Source organism: Austrofundulus limnaeus, unplaced genomic scaffold, assembly GCF_001266775.1.
Source record: "Austrofundulus limnaeus strain Quisiro unplaced genomic scaffold, Austrofundulus_limnaeus-1.0 Scaffold100, whole genome shotgun sequence".
Classification (NCBI taxonomy): domain Eukaryota; kingdom Metazoa; phylum Chordata; class Actinopteri; order Cyprinodontiformes; family Rivulidae; genus Austrofundulus; species Austrofundulus limnaeus.
Genome location: NW_013952502.1, coordinates 1,353,303 through 1,364,644, shown reverse-complemented (window position 1 = coordinate 1,364,644; position 11,342 = coordinate 1,353,303). Strand labels below are relative to the sequence as shown.

The window sequence follows — 11,342 nt, the reverse complement described above, 5'->3', positions numbered from 1 at the left end:
GTGCTGATAAGCCTGAGTGGTCTGTTCACTACTGTAACTGTTGTATTTGTTCAAATAATTGTTATGGGCAGGTTACAATATAAAAATATTTGTCATAATCATGTCTTGTGATTATTTGACAGGAGTTTTACTTTTAAACTGTAATTTAGTTATGTTTGTTATGATAGTTTAGTTGTGATGTAAATGCAATAAAAATTAAACCAAGATTTAGATTAGAATAATTATCATTTTGATCCATACATTGGTAATGTCTGACTGGGCCACATAAAGCCCAATTTTTGATCTCAAATTGGGCCCTGAGATCAAAAAGGTTAAGAACCCCTGCTTTATGTTGTATATGTTGGACGAGAGGACAAAACCTCAGCTGCTGGCTGAAGTAATGAATAAGTTTCTCTCTGTAGGACGCAGAGCTGCTTCCTCCACTCAGGAACTCCAGTCTCACAGCCTCACAAGCCTGTCACACGCACAGATGAGAAAAAAACTGTTTAAAAGTGAACACTTGGATTAGTTTTATCGGCTGTTAATTCGGTCAAGGAGCACCTGCAGATGCTGAAAAGTGACGAGTCCACAGCGGAGGGTTGTGATGCAGAGTCTGTTCAGGCGGTGGAGCAGAAACGACAGCACGGGTAACTCCAGCTCTGGGAAAAAATCCAATATTTCTGATTCACTCACTCCATTATGGCTGGCAAATACAAGGCACAGCATCTAAAGAGAGACAAAGTGCGTTACCATCTGCTGAGCACAAAACAGCTGTTTGTATTCAGTTCAACGGAAAGTCAGAGTTTTAAGTGGATGAATCAATTTACAGGTGTGTTTGTATTTAAAGGGATCCCTGATTAGTTGTAACATTAGACCTTATTTGGTAAACATTTATTTTAACTGTAAAATAAAGACTGTAAAAATACTGTAGGCTGTTTAGTTTTGTAAATTTTTTTAAATATAGTTTAACATGGACAGAGCCATTTTATTTACACGCAAAGCATTCTGGGTAAATGATGACGTGGACAGGTCCTCGGTGCGAGGCTGCTAGCGAGCTATATCCACCCTGAAGGTTAATCTTGGACAATATCTGATGATCGACTCTTTTAAATGAAACCAGAGAGCGTTGATAACTAATCGGGGGTCCCTTTAAGACCAATAAGGGTGATCCTGTGCTAATGTTACCTCTTTCATCACACGTCTCTCTGTGTCTGTGCTGAGGGAACGTAGCGTCATGTTGAGCGCCAAGCGATAGAGAGACATGGAGTCCTGACACAGCAGACACTGCTCCAGGCTCTTCTCCAGAGACAAGTCACATCTGTCACTAATATAATAAAAACAATGTTAAAAGAACAAGCAATGTTTAACATATAGGCAAACCACAGCTTGAATAAAAAAAAACATAAAAGATGTAGTGCTGTTTTTTTGCACATAAATGTAAAAATAAAAATAAACACCAGAAATGGCTGACCTTGCGATCATCCTTGCCAGCAGTGTGACATATGATGCATTGCAGGTCGATGCAGAGCGGCAGTGCCTTTCCAGTTTTTTTTCCTAAAACAAAATGAGAAAACTTTGAACCGTTTCAAATAATAACAGAAAACAACCTTTTGTGATGTCGGATATTCTAACATACATTTTATTTAATAAGGGGTAATAACTGACCTGGTCTTTGGTCAGTTTAAGACCCATGCTCTGACACTCTGCGGTGACTACGCTCTTGACTTCTCTAGGACTGAGTGGATCTAAGTGGAGTGTGGGCCACAATCTAAAATAATAATAATAATAATAATAAATTACAAATGCAAATAAAAGGTGCATTTTTAGACTTCTTCACCGCCGCATGAGAAATAAATAAACACTAGTAAAAGCAGTGTGATGCATAGTAAGGTAAATTAACAGTTAGCTGAAGCAGAATGCATCACCTCCAAGCTTGAGGACATGTCTCTACATTGACAGAAACCACAACTCTGACATTAACAGGGAGGGGGTCAATCAGCCACTTCATGTGCCTTTCTGCTTGCTGAAAAAAGAAAAAGAAAAAAAGAATGAAAAAAAAAAGAGCCAAACAGGAGAAATGTTTTTGAAATGTAGGAGACAAAAACAGCGTGCAAAATAAAGAGTTTAAACTAATGCTGACATAAACAAGGTAAGTGTTTGGTTTAAACCGGGGGGAGCGGGTATTTACGTGTATTTGGTCAATTGAGTCGATGATGATGATGATGTTTCCTTGATGCCGTGCCGACAGTCTTTCAAGCCAGCGGGGAAACTCCTCCAAGGTTTTACTGGGATCCATGGTTAAACCAGAAAGGGACCAGAAATGCTGCAGCAGCTAAGGGACAATAAACAAACAGAGAAACGGCAATGATGATCTCACACATGAAGTGAGATCTGAATTTTTCAAAAGAAACAAGCCAATAAAAGGAACTTCCTACTTTGACTGTGAGGCGTTTGATAATGAGAACTGGCTCTGAGCTCGTGGAAAGTGGGCGGCCGACAAAATGATAAAGGAACAAGGAGTTGGGGGATTGTTTCTGTTGCAGCTCAACCCTAAAACATAATCAGACAACAATTATTCTGCTATGTTGTAACGTATCTAGTAAATTTAGAAAATGATTTAAGACTTCATTAAAGTCTGCATGCAAAAATGTTTTTTGTGTTTGCATTTAAGGGTTTTAATTAAAAGGAATTCACCATTGGTCCGTTTTAGTCCTTAAAAACCAGGTCTTACCACTTGGAAAGCAGGAGGGACTTTCCCGAGCCTGGCCCACCAGAAACCAGCAGAGGTGGTGTGGGAGGTGGGGCAGCTATCATATCATTCAAACGATCTATATACTGAGAACAACATAGGAAGCACAGGACGCATCAATATAAACGTGCTCAGTTTGAAGAGAGGATCAAAAAATTTGAACAAAGAACATCTGTCCTGCCTTCTGGAAGCCTAACTGGGAGGCAGTGCTGTTACAGGCCTGCTGATAGGATTCAATCTGCTCCTGTTCATCATGCAGGTCCCACAGCACGTCTCCAGAGTCCTCCTCATGTCCTTCGTCTACGACAGCGTCCTTAGAGTCCGCATCTGCTCCTTCGAAACCCAGCAACTCCTGGATGATGAGCAAAAAAAGTTGTGAGGAGCCAATGGTATAAAAATAATTAGTTTTGTATAAACTTTCCATTTGGTATTGAGCCAATAAAAAAACACATGTTGTACCTGCTTAATGACTTTCTTCAGCTGAGTATAAATGAGGTTAGCGCCGTCTTCTGCTAAGCCACTATGATCCACCACCTGAATATAAAGGTTTAATAACGTCAGAACAATCAACAGCGAAACATTTAGTGACCAGGAAAACACAGAGTGTCACGTTTAAATGCAATGAACACAGACCATCTGCATTTTGTTCAGAATTAGTAGTGGCTACGATGGATCTGCATTGTGTAAGATTGCAACAAACTCTAAAAGCCACTTTGTAGAGTATTTAATTAGAAAAATAAGAAATAATATATTAGGAAAAAACAACTCCAATCTTGTTTTGGGGTTAATGATGTAAAACACCACAACCTACGAACACAGGACGGCAGCAGCACTTCAGCTGGTCTTGATGGGATAAATCCCCCCACCCCTGTATTCTGTTTTGCATTTTTTTAAAAAAATAAGACGCACCTTAACTTTGGCAGCCTTGTCTGCTGTGTTGACCTTCTCCAACAGCTGCCTGATGGGTTCAGTCAAACCGCCATCCCCTTCAGTCCGAAGGTACAGCACCAGTGAGTGGCCATCCAGATTCCTCACAAAAGCCTCCTCACAATCCTCGATCACAGAGCTGCAAAAAATGCATTTTAAATGAAAATCCAAACAGAAAGGGTTTTTATCCTAACGTAATTAATCAACACTACATGAGAAGAAGAGGAGATGCAGAAACAAACTCTACCTGGTAACAGTGGACTTGAGGAGAAGCACGCACACGGAGCTCTTTTCGATCTCCTGTTTGCGCTCCGTGATGTACGAAGCAGCCGTCTCCTCTGGGAAGTAAACGTTTAGGTAGAAATGGCCCAAACACTCACACATCTGACGTAACTCTGAAGAGTGTTTCTGTAAATCAAAACAAAAGCAGACGTTCGCCAAAAAAATAATTATTGGTGGAAACTGATAAGCTAGATCAGGGGTCCCAAACTTTTCCAAGCCGTGGCCCTCTAAAAAAACTAACTTTCGAAAAAAACTATTTTCTTCTGCACGTCATCTATTAAGACCGTTGAATTGTTAAAAATGAAACCTGGTTCATGTGGATACTGTTATTAAAACTTCTATAAAGAGGAGATCCGCTGACTTCCTGTAGCTATCTAACAAACCTTGATAAAGATATCGAGCTCAGCTTTGGTGTCCTGTGTGGAGATGAGGTAGCAGCGCACAGTGTTACTCCATAAGGCCTGGGGGACATGAGGTGATACCTGAAGAAGACTGGCGACCGCAGCATCCCAGTCATCTGACAAAAAACAGGACATATGCAGGAATAAATGAATCTGTATGCTTTGAGAAGAACACACTCACAAACAAAAAAATGATTGTATGTAAACAGAAAGTGATATTGTAAAAGACAGTTTTAAGAAAAGCCAAACTTTTTGTTTGGTGATGCTGTTAAAGTAGCGATGGTTTTAGGTGTGTTTCCAGTGGCATTTGTTTGTCAAAGTGAGACAGAAAATGTGTGAAAAGGATGTTTGATGAGTTGTGGTGAAGGGACATTGGTCACAAGTCAGGGTTTGCAGCTATGTCTACTGCAGACAACTTTTTCACTGCATGGAAACCCCAAACCGCACAAGGGGGATTGTTTTTTTCTCTTCAAACTGTTTTGGCAAAAAACGTTCTTATCTCTGCTCACATTTGCAGAGGGTGTGGAATGTTCAAAGGTCAGTGGTTGAGACACAAGTTGGTGTTTGCAGCAATGACTACTGCTGACTAATTTTAAACTGCGTCCAAACCCCCATAACGGCTCTTATTTTCCTCTTCTATTTTTACAAAACACATTCTCACCTCTGCTCACATTTGCAAATGGTCCTTCCACATCAATTAAACTGTGTGCAAACTCTGGTCCCCTGAAAGTCTGCTGCAGCTGCATCATGCTACCCATAGATGGTTCACTTCCCAACACCCCACCAGTCCAGTATTCACACTGCGTTCCTCCAGCTGTGGGAAAACAAAACAGACAGACAAAGAAGCGCTACATGGAACAGGTTAAATCAAACATATTGATGGGTGAACAAAGAGTTTCGGTGTGAAGGTACACGTGTCTTACCAGTCACTGTGGTTTGGTTATCATCTGAGTCAGAACCATTCGGACTATAGACATAGATTCCCTGAGACTGCAGCTGTTGCAGTTTGGCCTCTAAATCCCTCTTAGCCCGAAGGAGGTCCTGGATCTCTTTCTCTTTTGTCTCCCGAAAAATCTGAGCGAACATGTTATTACTATGGGGTTAAGTTTCCTTTTTTAAAATTGTATATTGACCATACAGACAAGCATTTACCTTAAACTGTCGTTTTACTTTGTCCCTGTCATGTTCAACAGTGACCGCCCTCTCCATAGCTTGGTACTTGGCCTCAAGAGCAGCTTCTTTTTCTCTGAGGATCTTCTGATAGGTCTTCTGTAGAGCCTGTTTAAAACAATCAGATTTGTTGATCACCTAAAAGTTAATGAGTGTTTTGAGGGAAGCACTCATATTTACCCAGAGGTGTAAAGTAACTAAGTACAAATACTTTGCTACTGTACTTAAGTATAATTTTTGGGTATCTGTACAGCCTACTTTTTACTTCTACTTCTTACATTTTCACACAATTATCTGTACTTTTTACTTCTTACATTTTTAAAAAGGTAAGAAGTAGAAAGTCGTTACTTTTATTTCATTTTTGCTTGTTTTCATTCCAGCTTGTTATTGTAAAAATAAATTCTATCCAAAGAAATTGTGCCTCCTAGATAGAGTGAATTTAATTGTGGTTGAATGAGAAGTATAAATATATAAAATTCTGAAACCGTATTAGTTTGTACACAAACAAATCATGTCACACTCCAGCAGGACATAATCATTACAATAAAAGGACTGTACCTAAGAAGTAGGCCTGTCACAATAACAAATTTTACTGCACGACAAATTGTCTCAGAAATTATTGCGATAAACAATATCGTTGGAGACCAGTTTAAACTAATATAATGATATAACAACCCCTGTTTACAGAAGTTTACATTAAAATTTACATAGTGTATGAAGAACAAAACAATTGTCTGCAATCGCAAGGCATCACCAGCTGTATGTGGTGTCAGAAAACTGAAGACGCTGCTCTGGCTAAATGCCTGTTCACAGGCTTTCATGCTGCAGAGGTTAGAGACCATGCACCTGGCAAATACCTGACACCAGAGTTCACTTCTTTCTATGCTAGAAAAGGAGACATAAAGAAAAAAAAAGGCAGGCAAATGGAAATTATTGTCTTCATTTTAATTTATCTTCCTCATTTTAATTTATCATACGATTAATTGATTTATTGTTTATTGTGACAGGCCTACTAATTTGTAAAAAAAAAACCTCCTCCTACAGTGCGGCCATTGCCAGTATCACTCCACCCCCTGTTAACAATAGGTGTTAATTATGTGTCAACGATAGCCATGTGATGTGAGTATCAGTCACATGGAGGCTGGGCTTAAAATCCTGAATTTTGCCTGAAACTCTCAGACTGAAGAAGTCTCTTGGAGGAGAGACGAAAAGTTTCATTAAAGAAGAACCCGTCCAGAGGACCTATACAATTTTTTTTCTTTTTGATTTTTTTACCTGGATTACTGAGATGCATCAGGACCTACTAATTTGTATTTCATGAATTATATTATTGCATTTGGCCCACAACCCTTGGATAGATTTTCATTTTGGAGAAAAGGTTTGGGCACTCTTGATATATGTATACAACAGCTGCATCCTATATTTAACATAAAGTAACTATTTTAATACAATATAGTCATTTCTGCTTTTTTTGGAGGGAGGTCACCTCCTAATAAAAGTCACTACGTAAATCTAACTGCTCATTTTAAATCAGTACTTTTACTTTTAATACTTAAGTACAAAAAAATATCAGATACTTTGTGACTTTTACTCAAGTGATATAAAGGAGACTTTAACTTTGACCAAAGTAATTTTTTCGTAAGATACTTGTATCTTTACTCAAGTATCACTTTGTGGTACTTTAAACAACGCTGGTTAATCAGACCATGTATTTACCTGTAACTCAGCCCTCAGCCTCTTGTTCTCCTCATCCAGTTTGGCTTCCTTCCTTTGCATAGATGCGACCTCATTATTCTTGCTGACACGGAAGATTTCGTACTCTTTACGGAGTCTCTCGTACTCGGCGGCATATTCTAGATCCACGGATCCCGTGGATTTGAAACTGGCCCCGATCACGCGAGGTCCTCGGCGGAACGAGCTCCGCAGGAGTCGGGCTTTGGGCTTCACTTCAACCGGTATTTCACAAGCTTCTCCTCCGTCACCACCATATCCGTCTTCAATCACTTCTCCTCCCGGACTGACCAAAGAAGACGCAGTGCCCATGACGAAAGGTCCGAGAGGTAGAAAAGTTTAACCTTTTCTGTTGTTCATAATAGCTGCTGCGGTGCGGCAACAAACACGACGGAGACGGACACGTTTTATTTATGTTGGAAGAGCTAAATGCGAGCCAGAAATGCTACATTAGCACCCACAAAGCTAACCCAAAAAGTGACAGCTAATAGAAACCTAGAAAAAAATAGACAACGACGTTGCTGTTCGATAAATTTTCGTGCAAAGACTAAATGTTTGACACGGTAACGTGTGTGAATATTTTTGCTTCGATAAACTATCGAAACTTCAGCTGGAGCTAAAGCTAACAAACAAGCTTCTTCCTGGCTGCCTTGGTAACAAGCTCAAAGTACGGAAGCCCGAAAAGCTCAAACTAAAAAAAAGTCGATGTGCGTGTTTGGCTCGCACAAATGTTCTCAAATTTACATTTTGATTTTAAAATGTCTAAAATATATTCTTCTGAATAATTTATTAAATCCAAATTTTGTTTATAAGCAAAGTAAAACTCACAATGGGGCCGAACCACGGTAGAAGAAATTTAGAATTTGTCAATTGTTTCACTTATTAAATGATTTAAATAAGTTTACAATTTGATTTGGTTAATTATTAAAACTAGATAATTCCAGAAACTCCCCTTCTAGTAGAACTAATGCTGTTTCATTCAGTGTGAATGTGACTTGAAATTGCACATTGTGGTTTACACATTCATTTTTTTAAATAGCTGTGATTATGTTTAAATCATGGTTTCATTTCCTTTATTTTATTTACTTACATTAGTTAGGCCTATATTAGGAATCAACGTGTTAGACAGCTTATTTAAATATTAAATGTTAGTAAATAAGTTGTTAAATATATCTATTTAATAAATTTGAAATTTTATTTTATTTTTTGTCTGTTCAATGTCATGAAAAAAATCTAAATGTGCTTTCTTTGTACTAAAAAACTGAATAATTTGGGCCAATAAATTCACAAAATGTTCTAACTGAATTATCTATAAAAGTCATAAACTAAAAACTTAGTTTAACTTGTATATAGGCTGTAACTTATCATATTTTTATGTAATAAATCACATATTTGGAAGAATATTAGACGTTTATATGATTTGCATGCAGACATAGGCATAATTTGCAGGGGGGTTATGACCCCAACAATAATTTCATTAAGTCAATATAACCCCCCAATAAAATGACATCATTTGCTCAAACACATTAGAAATTAACTGGTTAAGTAGACAGCTGAAACTCTCTCGTTGTCTTTAGGTAACTTCGACTTTATTAAAAAATTTACGATGTCATATATGTATGTTTAGGAATAAATGCTAAAAATGCAGGGTTTTTAAGCCCCCCCCCCCCCCTAAATTTACGCCCTTGCATGCAGAGAGAAAATAGTTTATCAGAAAGTCTAAAGCACAACATCCTGTTTCATGCCTGCTTAAGAGAGTTTAGATTGAATGATACAGATGTGTGAAAACCTATTTGCTTTTAGGTTTTCTCCTTTCCTTCAGGGTGTTAAGGAGTTATTTTGTACATCAAAAAGTGTGCAGTGTGCAGAGAGTATTTTTTTCCATCACTAATTTACATTGACAACCTTTAATAAATAATGAACATCACTTTGTGTTTTCCAAATTCTAGTTTATTGAGGGAACTGTTTGCGTTAGTCTACCACATTTTACTTGCAAAGTATAAATTACCTGTCTGGCAATCAGTTCTTGGTTTTAGTGAATATGTACTAAATGCTTTGAATGCATTCTTTTTTATTATTTTTGTTGTTAATATGAGAAACATCTGAAACTTGAAAGTTTTTGATTTCTGTTTGGTGCAGCTTTGTAGCAAAGATGGAAACGTTAATGTCTTTGAGCCGCATCTGTCAAGTCAACATAAAATACTTACCTTGCTTCCTCAACAATACTGGTGCTGAGAAAGGTGCTGTCCTGCAGGGCTGACTCATGAAAAATAAAGATGGTCAAAATGCAGAACATAATTTCATTGTGGTACAAATACCCGTTTTATTTTATTTTATTTTTTACAAATATTGCAGGACATAGCAGTTCTGAGCACTCCTCAGTAAGCAAGAAGACAACATATTACATATTGGCATTACATTTTTGTTAAGCTAAATGTATATTTTTACAGTTAGTAAATATTTGTTTAAAAATGATGCAATTTTTGTATATAATAAAAAAAAAAGTTTTGATACATGTTGTAAAATGAAAAGATTCTCCTCATAATGTCGCCTGTTCAAATTGGGGAAAAACTTGTATTTGACAGTGAAAGTTTGTTTCACATCAGCTGTAGTCAAATATTCTACAAAAGTAAAACGGAACTTTCAGTTCCTCAGGAAGATTATGGTTAAAAAAACTGTTGTAATAAAACATAGTCTTTTTGTGAAATCAACATAAGCCATGAGGAGAAACTAAGAGCAACGTGTTACAGTAGCTGATGACTAAAATATTTTTCTAACTTTTTAAAAAGACAATACTTTCCTTAAAAAGGTTTCTTACAAACCATGGTTTCTATTTTTACAAAACAGCTGAAGAAATGTCTTCCTGTAAGCTTGATTCAAGAAAAAATACATCACAGGATCCAAAACGCCGCTAATGCAGGTCAGTGCAGATGTGATCTGATTGGCTCTTACCAATGAGTTTGTTGCAGTTTGTTCAGAGCTGTGACTTTGAGTGTACATGATCCTGCACACATGATAGGGCACAAATGCAAAGAGGAAGTTCACCAAAATAAGGATGATCATTTTGACAGCTTTGGCTTTCATCGGCCGTTCTTCCTGCTGCTTGAGCTTTCTCAGTTTCAACAGAATCATTGCATAAGAAATAATTATGGTGATGAAGGGGATGAGAAACGCCACAACAGTGGAGAGCAAAGCTTTGGAAGACGTATTTTTGAGATACAACATGCTGCACGTGACAGTTGAGTTGTCGTGGTTCTTTTTTGAGAAAAGTGATGGGCTCATAGAAACAGTAACTACCACCCAAAGTATGACAACAGCTATATTTGCATACAAATGCTTCCTAATAGTCTGGGATCTTAAAGGGAAAACTACAGCCAGTAATCTGTCCAGGCTGATGAAACTCATCAGGAAGAGGCTGCAGTACATGTTCAGGTAGAAGAGAAAACATGTCAGTTTACAGAGGATGCTCCCAAAAGGCCAGTAGCTGTCAGACAGGTGGTAAACTATACGCATGGGTAGAATAAGGACGTAACAGATGTCTGCGATTGATAGATTTCTCAGGAAGACCTTAGAGGAAGAGATGCCTTTCTGGTGAAAGAAGGTCCACAGCGCCAGAGCATTTCCAGGCACAGCGATGATGAAAACCAGGGTGTAAAATATGGAGAGGAGGATATCCCACAGTGCCATAGATGTCCTGTTAGAGTACACCTTGTTGAGAATCACTATGATGTGGCACAAAATACACATAATAACCAGTTATGACATTTTACAACCCTGATACATTCTGCAGACTTATTATGATGTTCAGTATGCAAACAAAACCGAAAATAACAAAGGTACCAAGCCAAAAACATGATGTGAAAACATCTCTTGCCACGTCATGAGTAAATGAAACTTAGGAAGCGGAATTCATTTTGTTTGACGCAGTCTTAAGCTGGTAATACTGTTGTTTTCTTAACATAGAAATTAAAATGTTTTATAAGATTCGAAACAATTGCAGGGGAAAAATATTATGTTACACCCAGCTGTTAGGAAAATTACTATCGTACTAAAATCAGTTCTCAAGAGTAAGGGCATAACTTTGTCTACCATGGGTGGGGGGG

At 38.0% G+C, this 11,342-nt stretch overlaps 2 protein-coding genes across 4 annotated transcripts in view; both read right to left on the bottom strand.

Annotated features, from left to right (window-relative positions):
- Positions 1-7,894, bottom strand: part of nphp3 (nephronophthisis 3) — an 11,481-nt gene extending 3,587 nt beyond the window's left edge. For 2 of the 3 annotated variants that reach the window (XM_014013377.1, XM_014013378.1), the window contains exons 1-18: positions 7,225-7,894; positions 5,491-5,616; positions 5,262-5,412; positions 5,000-5,152; positions 4,321-4,454; positions 3,903-4,063; positions 3,638-3,794; positions 3,188-3,262; positions 2,910-3,080; positions 2,711-2,814; positions 2,415-2,529; positions 2,168-2,311; positions 1,905-2,002; positions 1,645-1,747; positions 1,451-1,533; positions 1,165-1,303; positions 541-705; positions 360-454 (exon numbers count right to left, since the gene is read on the bottom strand). In XM_014013377.1, coding sequence (XP_013868831.1) covers positions 360-454; positions 541-705; positions 1,165-1,303; positions 1,451-1,533; positions 1,645-1,747; positions 1,905-2,002; positions 2,168-2,311; positions 2,415-2,529; positions 2,711-2,814; positions 2,910-3,080; positions 3,188-3,262; positions 3,638-3,794; positions 3,903-4,063; positions 4,321-4,454; positions 5,000-5,152; positions 5,262-5,412; positions 5,491-5,616; positions 7,225-7,551 — 2,501 coding nt within the window. In that variant the 5' untranslated portion in view covers positions 7,552-7,894. Of the gene's footprint in view, positions 1-359; positions 455-540; positions 706-1,164; positions 1,304-1,450; positions 1,534-1,644; positions 1,748-1,904; positions 2,003-2,167; positions 2,312-2,414; positions 2,530-2,710; positions 2,815-2,909; positions 3,081-3,187; positions 3,263-3,637; positions 3,795-3,902; positions 4,064-4,320; positions 4,455-4,837; positions 4,855-4,999; positions 5,153-5,261; positions 5,413-5,490; positions 5,617-7,224 lie in introns of those variants that run through there. The other variant, XM_014013379.1, reaches the window with a different exon arrangement.
- A 1,640-nt stretch (positions 7,895-9,534) lies between these two features.
- LOC106521004 (uracil nucleotide/cysteinyl leukotriene receptor) overlaps positions 9,535-11,342 on the bottom strand; it is a 2,628-nt gene continuing 820 nt past the window's right edge. Inside the window, exon 2 of the mRNA XM_014013376.1 lies at positions 9,535-10,961. Within this exon, the coding sequence (XP_013868830.1) occupies positions 10,054-10,926 (873 nt within the window). The 5' untranslated portion in view covers positions 10,927-10,961 and the 3' untranslated portion in view covers positions 9,535-10,053. The remainder of the gene's footprint in view (positions 10,962-11,342) is intronic.